The sequence below is a fragment of the Phascolarctos cinereus genome, unplaced genomic scaffold (genome assembly GCF_003287225.1).
Source record: "Phascolarctos cinereus isolate Bilbo 61053 unplaced genomic scaffold, phaCin_HiC Scaffold_5;HRSCAF=322, whole genome shotgun sequence".
Taxonomy (NCBI): Eukaryota; Metazoa; Chordata; class Mammalia; order Diprotodontia; family Phascolarctidae; genus Phascolarctos; species Phascolarctos cinereus.
In genome coordinates, this window is record NW_027555958.1 from 195,220,312 (window position 1) to 195,247,078 (window position 26,767).

The 26,767-nt window shown below is 38.0% G+C and overlaps 1 protein-coding gene across 1 annotated transcript in view; it reads right to left on the minus strand.

Moving 5' to 3' along the window:
- Positions 1 to 4,267: 4,267 nt before the first annotated feature.
- KCNQ5 (potassium voltage-gated channel subfamily Q member 5) overlaps positions 4,268 to 26,767 on the minus strand; it is a 664,784-nt gene continuing 642,284 nt past the window's right edge. Inside the window, exons 12-14 of the mRNA XM_021000132.2 lie at positions 16,789 to 16,920; positions 11,421 to 11,547; positions 4,268 to 9,123 (exon numbers count right to left, since the gene is read on the minus strand). Coding sequence (XP_020855791.1) covers positions 8,164 to 9,123; positions 11,421 to 11,547; positions 16,789 to 16,920 — 1,219 coding nt within the window. The 3' untranslated portion in view covers positions 4,268 to 8,163. The remainder of the gene's footprint in view (positions 9,124 to 11,420; positions 11,548 to 16,788; positions 16,921 to 26,767) is intronic.

Consider the following 26,767-nt stretch of genomic DNA (forward strand, 5'->3'; position numbering starts at 1 on the left):
GAAGAGGTTGTGTAAAGGTTTTGTGGGTAGGGTTGAAAAACTTTTTCTTTCCCTTGTCACTTGGGTTTTCAATGAATCCTTGCAGAAAACTGTAAAGCCAATTTGACTGGAGAAGGGGAGGGGTATCAGTCACAGTTTGATTAGTCTTGCGGTGCCTTGAGTCAGTGCTGAAGTTACAGGGCTTAAGTGCAAGGTCCGAGAAGGCCATCCTCCTCTGAGATCTGCAATGCTACCTTGATAAATTCCTTTGGCTTCAGCAGTTCTTCTCCAGGCTTCTCTTAAAAGTTCCCTCAAGGAAAATAAGAGGGTGAATCTGAAATATCTTAGTGTCAATGAATTTAGCAATTCCTTTCTCCCCTGAGTGACTGACTAGAGAAATTCCCAAGTTGCCTTTAGGGAATTAAAAGGGTCCAAAAGGCAAAGAAAGAAGGTAGAGGAGAGGCCTTTAAGATCTTGCCCACTGCAGTTTTTTCTGGGACTAGCTCTATTCTAGATAGTTCATTGTCAGGGTATGAAGCTCATATCACCTTATCAAAAACATTCAAAATTCAAAAGAATTTTGAAGAAATTGGGTGATAATTTATCTTCATAGTATTTTTTTTTTTGGTATCATCCACCCACCAGGCTCTGCCACTCACTGCCCATGAGATCCACGTGTAGTGAGAGGGTTGAGAGACAAGTGTGATTTTGTGGCCAGAGAGCCAACCTCTCTAGTGCCTGCACGTAGTAGGCACTATATAAATGTTAGCTGTTGTTGCTGCTGCTGCTGCCTTTTGGGGTTTATAAGAAGCTACTTATTTCCTCCTTACTGTTTCTGTGCTCCAACATAGCTGTTACAACTATCAGTTAAAAATATCTAAAAATACCACTCCCCATTCTGCCTTGGTAGTTTAAGGGACTGTGGCACACTGAGACTACTTAGGGAGAATGAACCCAAGAAGGTTTTGGGGGGCATACCTGATGAAGGAATGAAAGATATCTATAAAGATATTTATCTTATTGCTTCTCCATAATTATTTTGAGTAGAATTTTTGTTTTGAAGTGGGAGGGCATTACAAGAATTGAATAATTTCTTAAGTCATTTTTGCATTGTTTTGGTAGGAATTTGCATGATAATTTTACTCAATAGAGCCCTGAATGCTATTTACATCTAAGAAAATGAAACAAAACTCCTTTTATGTATGTGTCAGATGCCTTATGTTTACTTTAGTCTATTATTGCATTTGTTTTATGAACAGTCAAGTTTTTAATTTTTTAGGATCATAGGGACCTTATAGGTCAACTAGTCTAATACTCTTATTTTAAAAATGAAATTAAAATTTTGAATTTACAAAAAGAAATTTTCTTTCTCTCCCACCCTTTTCCCCACTGGAAAAAAAAAGAGAAAAGAACTACCCCATAGTAAATACAACACCTTCATTTTAAAGATGAGGACACTGAGTTCCAGAGAATTTAAGTGACTTGACCAACCTCACATAACAATTGTCAAAGTTGGAGTTGAATCTAGGTATTCCTGACTCTGGCCGCTAGGTGGTGTAGTGGATAGAGCACCAAGCCTGGAGTCAGGAAGATCTGATTTCAAATGTGGCCTCAGACACTTACTAGCTGTGTGACCCTGGACAAGTCACTTAACCTTGTTTGCCTCAGTTTCCTCACCTGTAGAATGAGCTGAAGCAGGAAATGGCAAACCACTCCAGCATTTTTGCTGAGAAAACCCCGAATGGGGTCGTGAAGAGTCGGACGCAACTGAAAACAAAAGAACAACAACAAAACTTTCTGACTCCAAGCCCTGTGCTCTTGAATATTGCCTACCTCAGAATATTTCTCCTTCTCCAGGTTGTTCCTGTTTATTTTTTTCATTTTGCATTGTTTTTAAAGTTATGTGATGTCATGAGTAACTCATAATTTAGTTCTGTATTTGTTGCCTTTAAGGAAGTAGCAGGATTATCACCTTCACATTCAATATATGTCTATCAAAACAAAAATATCTCTCAGCATCCTCCACTTCTTTCACCTAAAACTATATCCTAAATATTTTCTATTAGTTATAGATTGCCTCTCAGGTAAAAGATAGGAGGACCTACCCCAGAGATAATAGGAGCCCATTAGAGGAAGGAGAAAATATAATAGCATTAGAGTAAGGAGGGCTGGTCCCATGAGGGTTATCTATCAGTAAATAAGCTTGTCCCCTAGCTTTTGGCTCTTTGCCATATTTCCCCTAGGATTTTGAGAATGATCAAATCTTATTACCTTTCTTTCCTTCCTTCTTCCTTCCCTTCTTTTTTTTCTTTCTCTCTTTTTCTTCTTTCTCTTCCTCTTTCCGTTCTCCCCTCCCTCCTTTCCTGTTTATTAGACAGGGATAGATGAATAAGGAATATGGCTCTGTGACTTCATTGGCACAGAGCAGCAGATCTCAAACTTTTTGGCCTTAGGACTCCTTTACACTCTCAAAAAGTATTGAAGATCAATCCAAGAGCTTTTGTTTATGGGGCTTATATCTATTGATAGTTACTATATTAGAAATTAATAAGCCTTAGTATTATTAGCAAAATTATCAGTAAAACATTATTAGCAAAAGTTGATTTCATGGACCTCCTGGAAGGGTCTCAGAGACTCCCAGATGTCCTTGGACTATATACTATGAGAATTACTGGCTTAGAGAACTGCTGGATAAGGAAACTCCCTCTACTAATGCAGGTCCGAACCTTTTTTGCAACTTTAAGATTTGCTTCTATGGGGTAATGCAAAATAGGCATAACAAGACGAATTATTGCATCTTAAGGGTGCTGAAGAAACCGGTGTTAGTTCATGCTTATTATATATCCATCCAGAGAAGGACACTGCTTGAGTGCAAAATAATAATTAATATTACTTTAAGATGATATTATGATGATAAATTTGATAAAGTTGTTGATAAATCTGAATTTTCAGCTCTTGGATTCTGTCTTATGGCAGAACTGTGTTCAATATGAAAGAATCACTACATTTATAATCGCAATGAAGAAAATGATATTAAAAGAAGGAAAGAATAATGTACAGATACATACAGATGCCTTTGAGTCATAGATTTTGAGCTGGAAAGTGACTTCAGAGGCAATATAGTCCAAACCCTTATTTTACAGAGAAGAACCTAAGTCCAGAGAAGGTAAGTCAACTCATCCAAAGATACCCAGGTATTAATACCTGTGTGTTAATAAACCAGAAAGTAAATGAATCTAGGCTTTTTGGCTTCATATCTTTTGTACTTTGCCCTAAATCATGTTTTCTCCCCTTAAGTTCTTCAATTTTTGTAAACAGGTGGTGCTTAACTATCAGAGTAAGCATCTTAAAGGCCCTTTACTGCCTATTAGGTGCTGTTATAGGGACTTGGGGGAGAAGGGAAAAAATAGGGAGGCATAAAGGGGTAGTGGGAAGACATTTAAGACCTAATGGTTCATGTGCTCAGCAAATACTATTACCATGAAGAATTTCAAAATAGACTTCTTGCCAGCGGGTGAATAAAATATGTTTAATTTTAAACTAATACAATTTTGTTGCAAAATAAAAAAAAATGCTTGCCTTAAAAATACTTTCATGACCCCCAAAAACTTAGTGAATTGACTGTTTTTGTTGGGATTTGGAGAGAGAACTGATTTTATCTGTGTGCAGCGTCCCTGTATGAATGCAGAGTGGCTATTCTTCTGTAATTTATAGTCTTGTTATTTGTCCATGGTCACACAGAAGGACTTGAACCCAGGTTGTCCTGATTCCAAGGCTGGTTCTCTTCACTACATTGTAATACATCTTATCAGATGAATCAACTGCCAGACAATATTCTTTAAGACTGTGTCTATGTGGCCAGGCATGGTGGCCTACAATCCAGGGAGGCTGAGCTTACTAGATTTCTTGAGCTCTGAGCTGCTAGGAGCTAAGCCAATCTGGTGAACACATTAAGTTCACCATTAATGAGGAGAGTCCTGAGGTAGGGGTGGGGCACTGGTCAAAAATGGGAGTGGTCAAAGCTCTCTGACCAACCATTGTGGGATTGGCTAGTATAAAGTTGCCCACAGGTGTGACAGAGAGATCCAGTCTCAAAAACAAAAACAGAATTCATGTGTAGTTAGATTGAAATAACCAGTGAATTTAACCAACCATCCAGTCAGTTTAGCAGAAAACCTTGTCAAACTGGTTGTAGAGATATCTTTAAATGCTTCCATTAAAAAAGCAAACCAACATTGACCCTTAAATGATAGTGAAGAAGGCAACTAGATTTCAACAGTCACCTGAATCGGTTGTGATATTCCTGATTTATTTGTTTTTGAGAAAAAGACAATTCCATTGTCATACATGAATTTTAGAAATGCTCATTGAAGTGCACACAATTATATTAAATAAATTAAGTTACTCTTAAGAGAACACAAGCATGTTATTAAGGCAAAAATACCAACTTTTGTGAGATAAATTAATGTGAATGACCTTTTCTTGTTCCTGTTAAATGAAAGGAAGGCCTAAGGGCAAACTCATCAGTTTAGTTGCCCTCTGCCCAATTCTCATCATAAGTCATAGTTCTTCCTCACTAACTGGCCAGAGAATTGGGCTTTCTGGGCCCAAGTTTCTCCTTTCCATTCACTTTCTCCTATTGCAGATTTAGAATGGTTTGACCTCTGTGGGAATCAAAGGGAAATGAGGAAGGCACCTTAAAACACAAGCAAAAAAGAAAGCCTCAGAAGCCTGATAAAATTTGTTTGAACAATATTTGAAATTTGCCAATTGGTCCAGATGGACAGAGGTGTAGTATTCCCATGAGAGATCTGAAATGTTTGAAAACCTTGGTCTTACACAAAAGTGGTGTTTGTGATCAGATATTATCATGCCCAGATGGACATATAGAAGAAAGTAGGAAAATTCAAATTTAGAAAAAGTCAAATGGTTACTCAGTGCCCGGCTAATTGTGCTTCGAGACACCCTGTGGAATTTCCCAACTGGAATTTGTCCCAATATAAATCTGGGACCATCACTAATTTCCCATAGGATCTATGGACAGCAGTACATTATGTACAGTCCTACAGGATGCATGTACTTTCACATAATAAATCTATCATGTAATATCCAATAATTCTTGTGTAAAAAGAAAGATGGAGGCAGCGGTGATCACATATTCAAAGTAAACAGTTCAAGTTCTTCACAATACAGTTTACAGAGCTTAGCCATGATTAAGACTGCTGGGACAGGTGATTTTTTAAAAAAATTATTTTCCTTTTTCTTAAGTGAATTTTAAATTCTAATCAGGTCTGGCCTTAGAGTTAAACTCATAGGCATGTACGGATTATAGGCCAGATGTGCCGGCATACCTGGCTTGGAAGCTATATACACCTATGGTCAAACTGCCAAACCTGAGGCCTAGGTAGGTGTCCCTATACATTCAGAATTCTTGCTGCCAGTGGGGTTTTGATCCAGGACAGATTGTCCAGAAATCAGTGCTACCTGAAAGTTGTATCTCCTTTTTTCCCCCCTCCTGTCCATTAATATTTGTAAATTGCTTATTTGTTTGTAACTCCATTAATATTGAGAGCCCACTAAATGTATGGACTATATGAGGCTTTAGATAGGGCAGAGGTCTGGCTTGGTTGTAGCCTGATTAGGGCTAAATGGGGATTTAGAAGTGAAATAGGGACAGGAGGTCTATGAGCAGCTCTTGAAACTGGAAAAAGTAGATCTAAGTGAGAGAAAGAGATGAAGGGGCTAGGTAAGAAAGCCTAACTTCTAGTATCTGTGAAACCCACATGTTGAGGGAGATAGTTGGTTACATAGGATCTAAGAATTTTATTGAAAAAAAAATCTTAGACACAGACTGAGGACAATCCCCATACGTTCCTCAGGCTATTGTCCTGCCCTCTTCCACTGTGGCCTTGAGGACATGGCTGCCATATACAGTGATTGTTACTGGAAAGCATTGATTGTTGGAATTGACTCTACAATCTGGACAGGCCAAAGCATAACCTGTTTCTGAGTGCATGTGTGGCTGGAAGTAGACTTAGCCCAGCTGTGTTTGGAAGCATATTGGGATGCTGTTAGCAATACCCCTTTCTTGTGCTTTGAATTTAGTCGTGTCATTTTATCTTGGGACCAATGGTCTGTGAGTCCTCCTGCTACTTTGGGTGGTCTACTACACTGGTTTCTCACAGGCAGTCGTGCTTCCTGTCTGGGATTGAAAAAGGGCTGCTTTTGCTCTTATAAAACAGCTTTCTCATCTTTACTTTCCCATTAGACTCTCTGTTGGGTTTCTGTTACATGATGCATTTTGATTCTCAGACCCTTCTAGTCCTGGTAGATTTCTGACTGAATTTTCATAGCAGAGGATCCAAGCTCCCAGGTTGGTATTCTTGTACACTACACAAACCTTTCCTTAGTGTATAAAACATAGAGGCAGCTTGCATTTAGACATTTATATGGAGAGTGTACTCACGTTAGAGCAAATTACTCTCTGGGCATTGAAGAGAGACAATTAATAATATTCAACAATGAAGAGGCTTCCAAATGATCTTATTTTTTTTCTATGGAAAGGGAATGATTTGAGCCCAAAGTGGTGGTGCATACCTATAATCCTTGCAGTTGGAGAGATTGAGGCTGGTGGATTGCTATAATGTATAGCCTAATCTGGTGTCCCAACTACGTGATGCATCAATATGGGGGGCCCCTGACGGGGGGGCCCACCAGGCTGCCTAAGGTTGGGCAAACTAGGCATGCTGGAAAAATGGAGTGGGTTAAATCTTCTGTGTTGATAAGATTGAGATAAGTATTGGGACCTTTAATGGCTGCTGTACTTCTAGCTTGGGCAAGATAGGGGGAAGAGAAATGATTTACATGTTGAATCCATCCAAGAATTCTCAAATAACACTGCTCTTTCATCTTTTGATCTGCTCCTGCTATGTATTTTTCATTGGTTTGTTTTGCTTTGCTCACTCCCACTTTTGAGCCTTTTTTTTTCTTTTTAGGGGTAAGCCACTACTTTCCTGGTTGTTTTCTTTCATTTCATTCACTTCTTGCCTTACTTCAGGCCCACCTAAATTCTCCATCTCTCTTGGTTGTGCGTTGTACCATTGTCAGCTTTGTGGGAAAGAAACAGCTCCCTTGGGAGAGGAGGAACAATAGGGTCTATATTCCCTTTCCTTAGAGGCTCGGCTGTTAAAACACATTAATCTCAGAAGAGTTTAAAAGCAGCATTGGCATGACTTGGTGGGAGGCTGTGCCTCCATGACTGAAATAACTGGACCATGTCTCAGTCAGACCAGTTAACTTTGGCCGTCTTCCTGGCCAGTCTGGGTTATCCCATGGTCCAGTGGGTTGATTGTGCAGAAGCCAGTTGTTGCTACAGCCCCAAGCCTGGAATCAACCAATTTGGTTGGTCACAGTTGATTCAATTATCAAGGAAGAGCTTTCTCTAAACCTAATATCCCCCAATACTGGGCCAGTTTGTTTGCTTTTCCCACTGACCCTGAATCTTTTCATTTGCACATTTCATAGAAAAAGAATGTTCTTAGTGCAAAGAACAACTTGAAAGTGGTGTGTACACTCATTTACCCCAACTCTGTCACCCCAAAATTACAGAAATCAACATACTAAACTACATTAAGGGATAAATGATGGCCTAGGAATGACCTAACATGTCTATCTTGTGATGGTAGCCATTTCTAATATTCCCACATATACTTTTCTTGATACTTTGCCAGCAGCTGGAGATAGGCTTTTGGGTTATAAACATACACAATGGCCCAGTTTTGAAAATAACATTTTTGTATTTAACCATGAAGCAAAAGTGCCTTAAATTTGAAGATGTTTACTTCCATACTTTCAAAATACAATATTAATTTTCATAAATGCTCAAATTTTTGCCTTTTTTCATCTAGCCCATAGCATTAGTTGTGTAAGATTTTTTTTTCTTCAGGATTTTAACCTCTGGTACCTTATTATTAAATGAATGGGTTAATGTAGGTGTACCTTGGAATTTCAGCCATCTCTGAAACATGCATTTTCATGCAATTAGAAGATAATGGGCTCTTAAACTGCCTTTCTTATTCTTCCTGATTCTCATTACTTTATCTTTTAAAGAGGGCTTTCAAAATAGTTCATGCAATGATATGTATGACTAAAGGAAGTGCTAAGCCTAGAAAGAAAATCAAGAAATTATTTAAGTTTGACTTGAGGCAAGCTGAGTACATCTGAACTTTCCCCTGCCTTACAAATGCTTTGAGATGATCTTGACATTCCAGTCCTTAGAGAGTCAGAAGGGAAAGCTGTTTCCTTGGCAGGCTGAGAAATGCTATCCAAAGTCTCAGTTTCTGTCTCTTCTAGGCCCACTTCTTCATCAGTTATAAATAAAGTGGACTCTCTCCATTTGGGATAAAACTCTTGGCTGCCTCTGGAGCCCCCCGAGTCACTACCTGAAAGCTGCACATTCAGTTCCTCTGTTGATCTGATTAGGTTTTGTACAGATAATGATTTGCCCAAATCCTTCTGCACTGAAGGGCGAACAGACAGCAGGGTCTCTCCTCCCATGTCAAAGCTTTTTCTCAGGGAACGATCCTTAGTTGGGTTGGACTGGATAGATGGAACGCTTTCCTTTGAGGCAACGAAGCAGGCAGTGACATCAGAGATACTCTCCTGCATGGTAGCAGGGCTAATTTGTATGGGCTCAGGTTTGGGGATATGTTTGATGGCTGGGAGGGGGGGAATTTGTAAGGTGGTCGGGGCCACCGGCTTGGTCACCTGGTGTATTTGGTTTGTGATGTTGTTGGTGACCACCATTGCCGGTCCATCACTTTGACTCATTGGCACCGGTGTTGCTTGGCTATGCATAGTTGGGCTGAGAGCATAAAAAGTCTGAGTGCTGAACTCATTTGGTGTAAGTATAAACTGCAGGCCTCGGGAGATGTTGGCACTGGCTGACCTGGACAAACAGCCACTAGTTTGTGCGGAACTGGGCAGATCTTTGCTGTCCACAGGACTTTGATAATCGGATGTTTGTTCACATTCAAAAGGTGGAATTTGAAATGAAGCCAAAGTCAGGGCTGATGCAGAGCCTTTCCTTAGGACCTGTTGATATATGTCTAGTAGGCAGTCCAGTTTTGATTCTATAGACTGTACCTAAAAGGTAGAAAAATGGTACATATGAGTATAACATGTCATTATAGGATCATAGATTGAGGATGAGAAAGGTCCTTGTGGCAAATCCCCTTATTTTATAGATGAGGAATCTAAAAACAAGAGATGGTCCAGAAGGGTCAGTGTCAACTTACTGTAATTTCTCCTATCTGTGCACATATACTTTAAATAGAATTACAAGCAGTATTATAATTTTACTTTAAAAATTCAATTTTATTTTTAGCTCTAAATTTTGTCCCTTTCCTCTTCTTTCCCCTATCCATTGAGAAGGCAAGAAAAATAAAGCCCATTACAAATATGTAGTCATACAAAACAAATTTATGCATTAGCCATGTCAAAAAAAAAAAGAAAGAAAAAAGAAAATAAAATATGCTTCAATCTGTACTTCAAGTCCATTAGATCTCTATCTAGAGGTCCATAGTATGGTTAGTCAGTGAGTCTTTAGCATAGTTAAGTCACTGAGTCCTTTGGAACTGTGGTTGGTCATTGTGTTGATCAGAGTTCCTAGGTCTTATAAAGTTGATTACCTTTACAACATTGTTATTATTGTGTGAATTGTTCTCGTTCTGCTCACCTCACTTTGCATCAATTCATACAAGTCTTCAAAATTTCATCCTACTATCTCTAGTATATGCAAATTGACATAACTTGATCCTTCGAGGCATTCTTAAATTCTGGTCCTTCTAGTATTAAGTGGTTTGCACACCATACAGGCAGTCATTCTAGAAGAGCCAGGAATCAAACCCAGTTCCTTTGATTCTCAACTTAGGACTCATCCTAATGAATCACACAGCCTTACAATTTAATTCAATTAGCGTTTATTAAATACTTGCTGTGCTGTCAGGTACTGTTCTAGATTCTGGTGGTAAAAGCAAAAAAACAAAACAGAACACTGTGCCATTAAAGAGCTTATATTCTATAGGAGAATTTTCCTTTAGAATGTAGGAACTGCTACAGAAGTTTAATCTTACATCTGATACTGTGTGATCATGGGCAAATCATTTAGTTTCTCTGATGTAATATGCTTCCTCAAAATACGATTAATAATGCCTGTAGTACCTACCTCACAAGGTGGTTGTGTAACTCATATGAAATTATGTATGCAAGATGCTTTGAAAACTTGAAAGAGCTTTAGAAATGCCAATTATTGTTACTATTTGTATTGATTTTTGGCATCTTTTACTCTCCCTGGCATTCAGTATGTTCTTAATAAATGTTTATTGAATTAAAAGAAGCTTAATTCTAGGAGAAGTCTCTTATAGAATTGCTCCTTGAGGGCAGAGACTTTTTTATCAGGGAAACATCCAAGAATTATATGACAAATGGAGATAAAATTTCAAAGGTTGACAATTCTAGAATTCAAAATTAAAATGAATATGCATTCATTTTGCAATATGCATAACGAGAAATAAAGGACAATTACATGATATAGCAGAAAGGATGCTGGACTTAATCTGGAGGTCTAGTTTCAGATATTGGTCTTCCATTTAATAGCTGAATAACATTTAGCCAGCCACTTAATGTATTTGCATCTTAGTTTGCCTATCTATAAAATATGGCTAATAATATTTTTAGTATTTACCTTATAGGATTACTGTAGGGAAGACTTTTTTTAAACCTTAAATCACTATTCAAAGGTGAGTTATTAATTATGATTATTATTATTCAGACAGTTCTACTTAGATTATATATATATACATGTGTATATATACATATATACATACACACATATATATATATATATATATATATATACATATACACATATACACACCTACATATATAATCTCAGGTTAAATTATTTTGGTTAGGAGGCTGGATTATGTGTCTTTGTTTTACATATACAGACAGACCCTGAGAGTTTTTCTACTAGCTGTGCATTTATAATTAAAGCAACTTTTCCTTTATTAAAAATATATATAATGATAAATTGAACCAAGTTAGTGGAAACTAGAATAGAAGAAAAGCACGCCTTTGCCTTTCAAAAATGAAAACATGCAGTAGTTTCCAGCTCAAATTATTTTAATCATTGCAGTGAATTATTATATTTTTGTTTTTATATATATATATATATCCTAGAAAAAATACTATATATACATATATATATACATATATATATATATATGTATACCTAATATATTTTTCTATTTTATTCCTGCTGGGTTTTATCTTTCCCTCTGGATGTGTATTACCTGAAATATACTTGATCTCCTATGATCAGGCCAGATAGATGAGACAAAAGGAAGGCCAGACAGCTGCCCAGGCTAGCTGAAACATACCTGTTTCTCAACCTTGACCACACGGCCTAGCATGCTGAGGTCATCTGCTGTTTCCAGCTCTGCAGTGTTTTTCTCTCGGCTCTTCTTATCTGATGTGATTTGCCCTTTTCCAAGAATTTGATCGACACTGTTAGAGAATAAAATCGAAATGAGTATGGCTGCTAACCACAGAGACCTTGACACAGTCTGGTGGGTAAAATGATTTGAAAAGAAAAGGGAAATACAGTCATTTAAACATATGTTGAAAATGATTGGAAAAAAAAAGTTGACTTTGTTTTTGTTGGTTCTTGTTCCAAGAGATGTATGATTTTACTCAAGTAAACACACCTTTTTTCCCCTTCCTTCCTTCCTTCCTTCCTTCCTTCCTTCCTTCCTTCCTTCCTTCCTTCCTTCCTTCCTTCCTTCCTTCCTTTTCCTTCCTTCCTTCCTTCCTTTCCTTCCTTCCTCTTCCTTCCTTCCTTCCTTCCTTCCTTCCTTCCTTCCTTCCTTCCTTCCTTCCTTCCTTCCTTCCTTCCCTTCTTCCTTCCTTCCTTCCTTCCTTCTTCCTTCCTTCCTTCCTTCCTTCCTTCCTTCCTTCCTTCCTTCCTTCCTTCCTTCCTTCCTTCCTTCCTTCCTTCCTTCCTTCCTTCCTTCCTTCCTTCCTTCCCTTCCTTCCTTCCTTCCTTCCTTCCTTCCTTCCTTCCTTCCTTCCTTCCTCCTTCCTTTCCCTTCCCTCCTCCTCCTCCCTTCCTTCCTTCCTTCCTTCCTTCCTTCCTTCCTTCCTTCCTTCCTTCCTTCCTTCCTTCCTTCCTTCCCTCCCTCCCTCCCTTCCTTCCTTCCTCCCTCCCTTCCTTCCTTCCTTCCTTCCTCCTTTCCTCTCTCTCTCTCTCTTTTGTTTTCTTACCAATGCAGATGGGGTTATGGCCCCTTCATGCTAAAGACATTCTTCCTTGAGTTGCCATGGCCGCCTCCCTCCTCCCCGAAAAAACCCAAAACAAAACAAAAAATCTTTACCTGGTGGCCAGAATCTAGTGATAGAGCCTTCCAAATTTAGCTAGATTGGTTTTCAGATGACAGAGACAGAATCCCAGAATCATAGAATCTAAGAGCTGGAGAAACTTTCAAGGTCACCTAGTCTAGGCCATCTATAACCAAGAATCCTACTAACAATATCCCTCATTGGTCATCCAGCTTCTGCTTGAAGATCTCCAAAGAGGGGTAACCCACTAGCTGTTGAGGCTCATTCCACTTTTGGACAGTTATAATCATGATGAAATCTTTCCTGCCAGCAACCCCAATTTTGTCTGCTTTCAGCTTCTACCTATTGCTCCTAGACCTCTTTGGGACCAAGTAGAATAAATCTAATCCTTCTTCTGATGCAACCCTTGAAATAATTGCAGAATGCAATTGTGTTTCCCCCTCTCTGTCTTGTATCTTCTCTGACTGGTATTCCTATGGCATCCTCTCAGTTTTTCACACCATCCTGTTCATCCCCTTCTGAATGGACTTCAGAGTGTCTATGCCTTTCCTGAAATGTAGGGCCTAGAGCTAAACACAACACTTTAGGTGTGACTTGACTAGGACAGAGTTCAGGACCAGCTTGGTGCTGTGGATAGAGTGCTGGACTGGGAGTGAGGAAGACTTGGATTCAAATTATTCCCTGGACTCTTATTAGCTTTGTGATGCTTGATCAGTCACTTAATCTCTCTTGGCTTCAGTTTTCTCATCTGTAAAATGGGAGAGTTCTCTTAACACAGCTTAGGTGGTGCAGTGGATAGAGTACCTGGCCTGGAGTCAAGAAGACTCATCTTCATGAGTTCATATCCAGCCTCAGATACTTACCAGCTATGTGTCCCTGGGCAAATCACTTAACTCTGTTTGCCTTAGTTTCCTCATCTGTAAAATGAGTAGGAGAAGGAAATGGCAAACTACTTCAATATCGAAACCCCAAATGGGATCAAGAGTTGGACTCAACTGAAAAATGAACAACTACATGTATACACACACACACACACACACACACACACACACACACACACACACACAGATGACTAGCCTTAGTCAGGAGGACTTGTGTTCAAGCCCTGCCTCTGATACATATCAACCATATAACCAGGAGCAAGTCATTTAATCTTGTAGTGCCTCTGGCAACTAAGACTTTACATTACTGATTATTTGAGGCAGCTAGGTGGTACAGTGGTTAGAGCACCAGCCCTGATGTTGAGAGGCCTTAGACCAAATCTAGCTTCAGACACTTACTAGCTGTGTGACCCTGAGCAAGTCACTTAACCCTGATTGCTTCCAAAAAATTTTGTTGATTACTTGTACAGAATTTTCATACCAGGAATTCTCTACAATAATGAAATCATAGGAACAACAACAATAACAACAGCATGTGGGGAAAGGGTGCCATAAAGTAAACTGTATTTTGTGTGTTAACATCTTTGTTCCACCTATCCTACGGGACGATTATCATTATGAAAAGCACTTTGGAAGCCTTAAAGAGCTACAAAAAGATGTGATCACTATCACCATCATGACTGTTTTTATGTTTCGTGGGTGGCCAGTAAAGGGAACACTCACTAATGAGGTCACAGATCATCTAAGTGTTATTATTCTCTTAAAAAAAGGTTATCAAAATTGAGGTTATGATTATTTTCTAGCTTGGGAAAGGCAAGTTATATGTGGTTTTGTAGGAGTTAGTGATTGAAATAAAGGGAATTGATTTGGTGCCATTAAATCTTTTTTCCCTCTCCTTACAGCATAAACAATTTCATTATAAAATAATGTAAAGTTCAGTATAAAAATTTAGGGAGTTAGACAGCAAATCCTTTTAAAGAAAAGCTTGAAATGATTTATTTACCTAGGGGTAAAGTAAAGTGAAGAATTAGAATAGTTACTGGGCCATATGCTCCTTGAGGACAGGTGGTGTCTTTTCTCATAGAGGGATAGAGTGCTGGCCTTGGAGTTATGAAGACCCAAGTTTAAATTTTGCTTCTGATACTTCCTGGTTATGTGCTCATGGTGATCTCTGAGCCTCAGTTTCCTCATATGTAAAGAATGGATGATAATACCTGTAGTATCTCCTTCACAAGGTGTTTGTGAGGTTCATATGAGATTATGTATGCAAGATGCTTTGAAAAACCAAAAGCTGTAGAAATGCCAATTGTTATTACTATTTGTATTAATTTTGGCATCTCTCATTCTGCCTGACATCCAGTATGTTTTAAATTAATATTTATTGAATTTAAAGGAACTTAATTCTAGGTGAATTTTGTCCATGTTGAAAACAACAACAATTACAACTTGCTTCTATCTTAACTGTGGGTCGGAACTGAATTGCTTGGACAATTATCTCAGCTTTCTGTTTCATTATACACATGAAGGCTATACCTATCCGAAGCCCAGTTATTTGGTCTGTAAGATTGTAAGCTTCTCCATTCAGTTAATCAATCTATTAATCAATCAACAAACACTTACTATGTTCCAGGCACCAAGTGAAGTGCTGGGGAGCACAGGAATTATTTCATTCATTTTTATATCTTCCATAGCTCTTAGCTTAGTATTTCCTACATTTATTGTTGTTGTTCAGTTGATTTCAGTCGTGTCCAGTTCTTTGTTTGGAGTTTTCTTGACAAAGATACCGAAGTGGTTTGCCATTTCTTCTCCTGCTTATTTTACAGATGAGGAAACTGAGGCAAACAGGGTTAAATGACTTGCCCAGGGACACATAGCTAGTAAGTATATGAGGCTAGATTTAAACTCATGAAGATGAGTCTTCCTGACTTCAGGACCTGCACTCTATCCACTGTGCCACCTAGCTACCTTTCTCTTCCTACATAGTAAGAGATAAAATTTGAATTATTGAATGAATACAAAGAATTAATTAATAAGCATTTATTAAAAGTATATTATGTCTAGTATCTCGCTCCTTTTGTGTGTTTGCATATGTAGGGAGTTATGCAAGAAATACAGGGTCTCCCAAAATTTGAGTTCAGCTTTCTGGGGAAAAAAAAAAAGCTTAACACTGCACCAAGACTTTTGGGACACCCTGTATAAGACTTGGTTCCTGATTGTAGGAGCTCTTTGATAAGAAAAGTCCAGCAGTCTGAATGTTTGGACTTGTTTCAACAAAACATTGAGATGTCTAAGGCTGTGAATGAACTGATCAGATATTTTGGTTGAAAGTAAACAGGGTAAAAACATCCTTGACATTTTCACGGATAAATTGATTTCAACCAATTAGTGAAGCATTTATTTACTTCTATACAGTGTCCAACTTTTCTGGCAATATAGAAATAATTAGAGAAGGCTTTGTCCTCAATTTAGTAATATTGTGTGCTCCTTGAGGGCAGGAACTATCTTTCTATTTTGTATTTGTATCCCTAGAGCTTAGCACCATACCTAGGACATAGTGTGGAACTTTAAAAAATGTTTATTGATAATTGACTTATTAATCATTTAGGGGAAAGAAGACCAACAAACATAAAATAATGAGTAAATCACATAAGATGTTACAATGAAAGGATAAATTCTATGGTACAAAGAAATTTTGTAGTAGTTCTAAGAAGAGAAATCTCAACATTGGAAGTTGTAGGAGAGTGTGAGATTTGTTTTGCTTTTCTTTAGTCTGACTCTTTATGAACCCATTTGGAGTTTTCTTGGCAAAGATACTGGAGTGGTTTGCCATTTCCTTCTCCAGGAGGAAACTGAGGCAAGCAGGGTTAAAGTGATTTGCCCAAGGTCACACAGTACCGGAAGTCAGATTTGGACTGAAGTCTTTTTGATTCCAGGCCTAATAATCTACCAACTGTTGAACAGTTAGGATTTGTATAGTTGGATGGAATAGGAAGACTGGTTTAGATAAGGAAGAAAACCATGAGTAAAGGCATTTCTATAAAAAAACAAAACAAAACAACTTTTTTGAACAAAAAAGGTCACTGTAGATTTCATAAGGGTGATCTTGTATTAAATGTTCAAAGAAGATTAATTTGATAATACTTTCCTTTATAGATGTGATGGGGCTCTATGTGAATGGAAACCTTATTGCATGCTTCAGAACAGGGACTGCTTTTCATTCTGTCTTTATGTTCCCAGACCCTAGCAAAGTGCCTGGCACATGGCAGGTGTTTGATCAGTGCTTGCTAAATGGATTACAATATCACCTCAAGAATCTGGTTGATCAGTGCTTGCTAAATGGATTACAAGATCACCTCAAGAATCTGGTTACCTTCTTGAAGGTTAGTTATGAGCAAAAGTTCTGGTAGGACTTACCAGGTTAGTGGGGCTTTTAATAAGATGGCGATGGGGCCAATGTTGTGACCTGAGGAACAAATCTCAGGGCCAGTACATATGTACATTCCAACTATGGAAAGAACCAATTTCTTACCGTGTTTGAAGACTCTTGATTCTACAAAGCATATCCAGATGTCCCGCAGAGTACTGTTCAATGACATCTTTCACATCATAGGGACGCAATGTCTCTTTAAACTTCCTTTTTGCAACATGAAACTTCATAATTCTGCAAAAATAATACATTTCCAATGACTCAATCTTCTTGGTTAAATAAGTCTCTGAAGTTGGTGTAAAAGTAGACATAACTACAATACTTCTGTGATCTCATTAGTGTGGAGATTCCCTCTAACCATGGAGACTAAAGGATTTCCAGCTATGCCTCAAAAGTATGCCATAAGAGGTCCCCAAAGTGCTAGGGGTCTTCCCCAAATTGTCTAGACATCATAAAAAACAATAATTCAACAAATTATTTATTTTAACAATTTTTTCATAATATTTCTAAAAAAAATTTTTTATTCATATCTTTTGTTTTTCATCACCTACATTTCCTGATATAAGGGAGAAATCCCTTATAACAAAGGAAAAAAACCTAATAAAAAACCACCGCACAGTTTAATATAACTAACCAACATTGCAGAAATAGTTTGACATTATATGCAGTGTTCCATACTTCAGAGAAGCTGGGGGTGGGGTAGGAAGGAGGGAATGGGGCTTTTCATATCTCTTCTTTGGGGCCAGTCTTGGCCATTATAATTTACACCATTCAGTTTTGACTTTTTTTTTTGTTCTTTCCATTTATATTGTTTTTTAATTTATTTTTAATTTTTTGTTAATGTATTTATTTTTAGTTTTCAACATTCACTTCCACAAGATTTTAAGTTCCAAATTTCTCCCCATCTCATCCCTCCCTCCACCCCAAAATGGCCTGCATTCTGAATACCCCTTCCCCTAATCTGCCCTCCCTTTTCTCTCTCCCTCCTTTTCTTATCCCCTTCCCCTTCTGTTTTCCTGTAGGAAGGAAAACCCTGCCCTATTGCCCCCATTGCCTGTAAACCCCATTGTCTGTATATCTTATTTCACAGTTGCATGTGAAAACAATTTTTAACATTTGTTTTTAAAACTTTGGGTTCCAAATTTTCTCCCTTCCTCCCTCCCCACCCACCCCTCATTGAGAAGGCAAGCAACTCAATACAGGTTATACATGTGTAGTCATGCAAAACACTTCCATAGTAGTCAAGTTGTGAAAAACTAACTCTATTTCCCTTCATCCTATCCCGCCCCTCATTTATTCTGTTCTCTCTTTTGACCCTATTCATCCTCAGAAGTGTTTGCTTCTGATTACCCCCTCCCCCAATCTGCCCTCCCTTCTATCATCCTACGCCCATCTCCCCCCTTATTCCATTTATATTGTTGCAGTCATTGTATAGGGCAGTTAGGCGGTGTGGTGGATAGAGTGTTGGCCCTGGATCTTCCTGAGTTTAAATCTGGCCTCTAACACTTACTAGTGGTGTGAGCCTGGGCAAGTCACTTTAACCCTGTTTGCTTCAGTTTCCTCCTCTGTAAAATGAGCTGAACAAGGACATGGCAAACCTCCCTGGTATCTTACCAAGGAAACCCAAATGGGGTCATGAAGAGTCAGACATGACTGAAAACGACTAAGCAACAATCATTGTATATAAAATTTTCCTGGTTCTGCTTGTTATTCTTTGTCCTTTGTTCTCAAAGAGATCAATAACGTCACAAAGGTGATGTCTTGACTTGCTTATGAATTGGAGTTAAGTGAAGCAGAGCTGCACAAAGGCTTCACTTTTTGCCAGTTCACATAAGTCTTCTCATGCTTCTTTATATTAATCATATTCATTATTTCTTATGGCACTATGGTATTCCATTACATTCATTGACTGTAACTTGTTTATCTACTCACCAACGGGTTCACATCATTTCCAGTTCTTTGCTATCAAAAAAGTTCTACAATAAATATTTTAGTATAATATAGGTTCTTTCTTTTTATTATTGACCTCCCTGAGGTATATACCTAGCAATGGAATCTCTGGGAAAAGTGAATATTCAAATACACAGTTCAAATATTATTAGCTCCATTTCATGAATGAGAAAGCTGAGACCCAGACAAATTAAATAACTCGACCAAGGTGGCAGCTGCTTTAAGTGGCGGAACTCAGCTCTTTTGACTCCAGGTTCAGTGTTCAATCTAATATACCATGGAACCTAAGACTAGTTTGGACTAATTGGAGTAAATATCCCAGGCCTGTCACATTTTGATTCTATAGGAAAAAAAAAACCTGGGTAATAGGATTTAGAAATCTCTAGTTCTGCTTTTAAAATTAAGGCCAAAAGGCAATCCTGCTTCCCCCCCCCCCCAAGTGATTAGGAAAGTTGAAAGGTTCAGACCCAGTTCCTAGAGATGGCATCTATTTAGAAATTGTTCTTGTGGTTGAGGTGGTCTTTTATAAATCTAACTTCCAATTTCAGAGATGCAAGTGTATATTCAGAGTTGTTTTATTGTTAGACTTAGAGAAAATCCTTTAAAGGACATATAACTATCTCCTTTTGTAAGGACAATAATAATAATACTCTAAGGTCTGTATCTCATTTGAGCCTCATAACAACCCTATGAAGTAGGTATTATTATTATCCCCATTGCACAGGGAGTGAAACTGAGCATTGAAGAGGTTGTGTCTTGCCCAAGGTCACGCAATGAATAAACCCAGTAAATAAATGTCTGAGGTAGGATTTGAACTCAGGTCTTCCTGACTCCAAGTCCAGTTCCACTGTGCCACTTAACTCTGGGGCACCCCTACCCCCTACCCTAGCTAAAGACAACTATGTGGTAGGCCAACAGTTTCTTATAATATACTAATATGATTAAATTTTTGGGTCTAGCCTTGTAATTTCATTGGTGTGTTGGGAACACCTTTCCTCCTTCCTCCCCTAGATCAGAGGAGATTGGGTAAACCTGCTCCTGGTCACAAAGTTAGAATTATGAGAGGCAGGTCTTGAGCAAGGCGTTTCTGACTCCCAGGCTGGTCCTCTACTACACTGTGATGCCTCTCATGTCAACTCATGTTTTTAAAAAAATCCTAAAAGCATTCAAAGATTAAGATAGGAGAAAAAAAACCAAACAGATTAAAACAAAAACTCACAGAAAATAAACCTATCCATGGGAAATGTATACTCCCATACATATGCCTGCCAGTGTGTGTGTGTGTGTGTGTGTGTGTGTGTGTGTGTGTGTGTGTGTGTGTGTGTGTGTAAAAGCACATTTGAATACAGGAACTTGTAATATAAAATAGGCTAGATTCTCCCAGGAACTCAAAATGGGTAGACTGTATATAGTTAATTGTCCACCGAGGAAGAAAGATCCAGTGCTCAGAAAGCTATGTAACAGCTCTTCTGTTTTCAACACAATACATTCCTTATTGGATGAATCATTTGCTTCTCTGTCTTTTATATCAGAGAAATTATGGCATCAACAACTTCTAATGTATCAGTGCTGTTTTTGGGATGGGCTTTTCCTACTGTAGAGCTGAAAACTTAGTGTATACATGCAGTTGTTTCTCTATAATCTGTATTTACTTATCCCTTCTCCCCTCCATTATTTTTTCCTCTTATCATGTATTATTTTCTTACAGAAAGATTTAAGAAATCAATTAGAAGATAACTGATTGCAGGACAGTTTGTTTCAGTTTAGCACCTTGTTATTTTGGTATGGTGATGATGACAGTTAATATTTATTTAGTGCTTAATGATTTTCAAAGTGCTTTGATCCTCACAACAGCTATTGGAAGTAGGTGCTACTATTATTCCCATTTTACGGAGGAGAAAACTGAGTTTGAGAGAGGTTAAGTGACTTGCTCAGAGTCACACAGGTAGTAAACATCTGGGGAGGCATTCAGAGGTCTTCCTGACTCTCAAGTCCATCACTCAATCCACTATTCCACATTACTTCACTATCTGTCTGGTTTTTCCTTTATCATTTTTGTAGAAGCTGACTGATTTTGAGCATTTTTGTCATACTTCAAAGAATTTCAAGATACTTGTCTGGCTTTTGGTTGATTAGTGGGTCAGGTTACCATTTTGAAACAGCTGAAAAAATGGACTCAAGGAAAAGTTTTCTAATGGGTGTGATTGTACTGACCGAGGGCCACAGGACTGGGAGTCTGCATGTCATCCAACAGTAATATTAGGAGTAGAGATGGTTTGAGGCTATAGTGTCATGGCCCATGAAAGCTAGTAGGCCCTCATTTGCTCTACTTTAAGCTGCCTGCTATCACCTAGTCATCATATTTCATACAAAAGCATTAGCTAATTTAATTTTTATTGCACATAACTTACTGTCTGTAAGCTAGCCAAGACTAAGGAAAAAAAAAGCCCATGGTTTATCATTGTGATCAATATTATTATGTACAATGCAAGGCAATGAAGCTGGCAGGTTTTATTATTTCTGTATGACAAGAAGATGAAAAATACGCAAAATGGGTTTTAAAATGTTTTAAAAGCCACCAGCTTGTTGCTTCACAGAATACTGGCCTTCCAAGTGGCATGGGCTGCCATGTTAATTTATCAAAACTAAACTCTGAAACATGGGATGTGTAATGTTTTGAATGTTTGGAACTGAGCATATGAGGCAGGATTAAGGACTAATCCCTAATTAAGGACTAATCATTCTAAATAAGAAGTGGAACAATTTTTCCTGTTCTTGGAGGTGGGAATGGGGGAAGGGGCTAAAAGATAACATGACAATAGCTGATATTGCTGTAGTCTTGTAAAATTTGCGAAGAGATTTATATACATTATCTCTTTGGAGTCTATGAAGTAAGTACTAGAAGTCATAGATTTAGGACTAAAGGGTATTTAGAGGACCCAGTCAAATCCTCTCATCTCACAGATAAGGAAACTGAGTCCCAGAGAGGTTAAGTGACTTGTCCAATATCACACAGGTAGCAAGTGGCAGAGCCAGGTCTTCTGACTTAAAAACTTAGTGCTCTTTCCGCTGAACCCTACTGTTTCCCTCAACAATAAACAATCAGAGAGACAAGAAGCAAGATAGGAATCTTCTGATTCAGTTAAATACATTTAAGAAAACAGAATGGATTTATAAAACTAGCTGATTTTCTATTAATTTAAAACTGCTTACAGAGTGTGATGATTCTCCATGTTTTCCCAGAGATGATCAAGAAGAAAGAGATTTACACTCCTAGGCTCTGCTAGAGAGGGAGTGTGTGGGTAAGGTGTATGCCATAGGGTAGGTTTCCATGTAGTACAGTGATTCTCAAAGTATGGTGGTCTGTGGACCCCTGGGATGTTGAGACTTTCAGAGGGTCCAATGAGATAAAAATGATTTAAAAAATAATACAAAAATGTTATTTGCCTCTTAAAATACTGTTCCCTTTTTCAACTACATATCTAAGGCTGAATTTTTTTCATATACTTTAACTAAAACGACATTTCAATAAATTAAATGCAAAAGCAGACATGGGAAATCTAGCTGTCTATTAAGCTAGATGTGTAAAAATTAAAGAGATGTGTAAAAATATGTCAAACACTGATATTCTTCTGACTTAAATTATTTTTCACATAAATGTTATTTATGTTAACACGAGTTTATTTTTGTCTAAATGAGTTAGTAAATATTTTAAAATGTATTGGTTTTAATTTCTAATATGAAAAATATCTGTATTTACATATGTATATATATCTGTGGAACAGACACACACACACACACACACACACACACACACACACATACAGAGAACCAAGAATGCTTTGGGGTCCTCTTCTTTTTTTTTGGCAAGGCAATTGGGGTTAAGTGACTTGCCCAGGGTCACACAGCTAGTAAATGTCAAGTGTCTGAGGTCAGATTTGAACTCAGGTCCTCTTGACTCCAGGGCTTGTGCTATATCCACTGTGTCACCTAGCTGCCCCCAACTCCTCAATTTTTAAGAGTACAAAGGGGTCCTGAGACCAAAAAGTTTGAGAATTGCTGGTGTAGTAGAGTGTTTCATCTTAGATATCTCCTTATTGGACTTATAAGACTTTGTTGGAGATATTGGATTTGTTGGATATTTTAATGACTTCATAGTTATTTAAATGTGCAAGAGCATGTTTTAGTTTTCATTCAAAGACCTGGGCATTATTTGTAATAGGCACTTCTGCTACAGACTATAGGCCATCTCAATAAAAGCATATGGACTAGGGCTTTTTTTTTTTTTAGCTCTATTTCCAAAAGCAGAATGAGCCTTTGGAGGTCCTCCAAGGCCAAAATCTACAATGAACTTTCCAGAAAAACCCAACAAAAAATAACCTTTACTTTCTGTCTGCCCCTCACCACCCAGAGCTACCTAATCCACAGCAAATATCAAAGGGGCAGGATCCAAGAATTTAGGTAGAATTATAATGAGCTAAAATTTTCATATCTTAAGCTCTGGCCATGAATTCAAAGCCTTGTATAACTTGGCTCCCTCTTACTTTTCCAAGTCTTCTTACACTTTATTCCTCCTCTTCTTCCCTATTTAAATACTCTTCGCTGTAGTGACACTGACCCCCATTCTACTCCTCAAACAAGACACTCCATCTCTTGATTCCTCTGGGTATTTTCACTGACTATTCCTCATGCCTAGGATACACTTCTTCCTCATCTCCACCTTCTGGTTTCTCTAACTTCCTTCAAATACCATCTTCTATAAGAAGCCTTTCCTGATGCGCCTTACTAGAAGTGTCTTTTGTCTATTGGTGATCTCCAATTTATCCTGTATATAGCTTGTTTGCATATAATTGTTCGTATGTTATCTTCCCCATTAGACTGTGACCTCCTTGAGAACAAGGACTGTGTTTTGCTTTTCTTTGTAAACCCATTGCTTAGACCAGTATCTGGCACATAGTAGATGCTTCATAAATGCTTACTGACTTACTGAAGGAATAGATTCTGACTATGAAGAGATTAAGAAACTCTAGAGATAATTATATTACACTAAAAAGTCATAACTATTGAATATCATTCATGAGGAGCCAATATGAGAAAATGGAAAGAACAAACTATTTCTTAACAGTCTAGTACCAAATAGGGCAGCAGTGGATAGAGTTATGGGCCTGGAGTCAGGAAGACTCATCTTCCTGAGTTCTAATTTGACCTCAGACACTTATTAGCTGTGTGACCCTGGGCAAGTCACTTAGCTGTTTGCCTCAGTTTCCTCATCTGTAAAATGAGCTGGAGAAGGAAATGGCAAACTACTCCAAGATCTTTGCCAAGAAAACCCCGAATAGAGTCACAAAGAATCAGACGTGACTGAAACAAAAGAATGACAAAGGTACCAAAATATTCAGATAACTAATAGGGGAAATTGTCAGGGGAAATAGGGACTATGGATAGATTACTGAATACATTTTACACTGTCATAGAGTCTGACCTAAGTTACCATAAAGCATGCTGGAAAGAACCATACAAGGAAAAATCTCCAGAAAGGAAACAGAGTCTCCTGTTCTTAAGACACATATGAAATATTCCCAAATTCTACAATAGCTAGTATTTATTTAGAGATCTTTAAAGTTTGCAAAGAGCTTTATGCATGTTAACTCATTTGGTCTATGACCTAAAGTTTCTCTAAGAGGTAATAAAATATATCTGTCTGAGTTCCTATATATTTAAATCATCCCCTAGTGTAGGGATTTTTAACCTGGGGTCTGTGAATTCATTTAACATTTTGATAATTTCATTTCAAAATAATTGGTTTCTTGTTATTTTATTTAAATTAAAATTAAAAATTAAAAAAAAAAAGCATTTAAAAAGATGATTCTGAGAAGGACTCATATGCTTCACCAGATTGCCAGAGGGAATCCATGACACAAAATAGGTTAAGAACCCCTGACCCAATGACAAAAAGGCAACATAAACTCCACTAGTATAGTGAGGACCATTGAGTTAGGTGATTAAAGGCTAGTCCATTTGCCATCCATCTCTGCCTTTCTCTTCTTTAGAAAAAGGAGGCCTTATCACAATCTCCAAAACTGTATGGACTGGAGAAAGCCTATATTTAAAAGTTGAATGATTGTGTAGCTTGTCCTCGACCATCTCAATCTCCTTCCTATCTCTGAAATACTTGTTGGTCATACTGCTTCTTTTCAGTATTTTTCAAGGCTACTTCTGTCCTCAAATCACCAAAATGTGTCATGCGATCAGAACTTAAAAAGATCATGGAGACCATCTAGTCCAATTCCCTCATTTTATAGATGAGGAATCTGAAATTCAGGGTAGTCAATTGACTTTCCCCAAATCACAAAAGCAGTGGGTATCAGAGGCAAAATTTGAACCCTGGTCCTCTGACTCCAGACTTACTATGTACTTTGTACTATCCAATCTTGCCTCCTTTTTTATTATTCAATCCAATCTGGCAGCTCATCCTTCACAAAAACCCTGTTGCAGTGACTCATCTTGGTCTTGCTGTGAATCTGGTTTCTCAGAGATTATGTAAGAGAATCTCCTGCTGTCAAAGTTCTGTAAAGTAAGAAAGGATCTGAGTATTTTCCAGGGGATCAACTCATGTGGAGATGTGACCTGGCAACTATTTCTGCAATTGATGAAGCCCACACCAGTTCAGCAGCCACAATGAATGAAAACCTGGAAAGAAATTTTCTTGACCCTATCAAATGGTATAGTATCAGAAACAAATGAGATTTTATTAGTAGAAACAATAATAATAATAATAGCTAACATTTCTATAGTGCTTACTATGTGCTAGGCACTGGGCTAAGCACTTTAAAATTATTATGCTGTTTGATCCTCACAACGACCTTGGGAGGTAGGTGCTATTATTATCCCATTTTATAGATGAAGAAACTGAGGCAAACAGAGATTAAGTGACTTGCCCAGGGTCATATAGCTAAATAAGTATCTGAGGACAGATTTGAACTAAGGCCTTCCTGATTCCAGGTACAGCATTCTATCTGCTGTACCACCTAGCTGCCTCTTAATGACTCTAGGACCAGGGGACCTTCCTCTTGACTTGCAGCTGAAACCTATTCTATGCGTCATCATTATCATTGTCATCATTGTCATCCTGTGAACTCCTGGAAAGTATGGAGTGTCTTTCTCTTTGTCTCCCTAGCACTTAGTTCCATGATTTTCAAAGAGCTGAACACATAATAAAGGCTTTCATTCATTTTTTCATTCATTCATTCAGTGATAGATTGTATCTGCTGAAGACCGAACCTCATTAAGTCTGGAGAGGTTCATTACTAGAAATTGGTCACTAAGTGTTGAATTTCTTGGTCATGACAATATATAGAGTAGATAAAAATTCAAAATGGTCCTCTCAGTCCTGTATAAGTCCCCTTCTATTTCTATATCTGACAGTGCCAGAGTGATGGAAATAGAGATTATAAGAATCACATGTAGTTGTTAGATCAAATGTTAATTTAAATGTTGTTACTTTCAAGGAGCTAACAGCTAGGTGGTATAGTGGATAGAGGGCTGGGCCTGAACTAAAGAAGCTCCTCTTCCTGAGTTCAAATCTCGCCTCAGACACTTATTATCTCGCCTCAGACACTTATTAGCTCTGTGACCCTGGGCAAGTCTCTTAACCCTGTTTGCCTCTTTTCCTCATCTGTAAAATGAGCTAGAGAAAAAAATGAAGAATCACTCCAGTATCTTTGTCAAGAAAACTCCAAATGGAGACCTAAAGAGTAGAACACAACTGAAATGACTGAACAACAATAACTTTTAAGCAGTGATCCATTGTCTTATAATCAAGGAGTTGGTCTAAGCATGGAAGAATTGAACCATAACCATATTGATGTTTTGACTATAGATGGACAAAAGAGGCATCTGCCAGTTAGATGTATGGCTCAGAGCTCTCCCCAGAGAAGTGAGTAAATGCATTATCATGAACCCCAAGGCAGCAAACTTCATTTCATGGAACACTTGGTCATCTTGCCTTGCCCTGATCATGATGAGTTAAGGAAAAAGAAAAGACCATTATGAAACTAATCACAGCTTATATGTTGCAGAGGTTGAAGGAGGAAAAATTCACTAGAGAACATGACAAGATGCTTCCAACTAA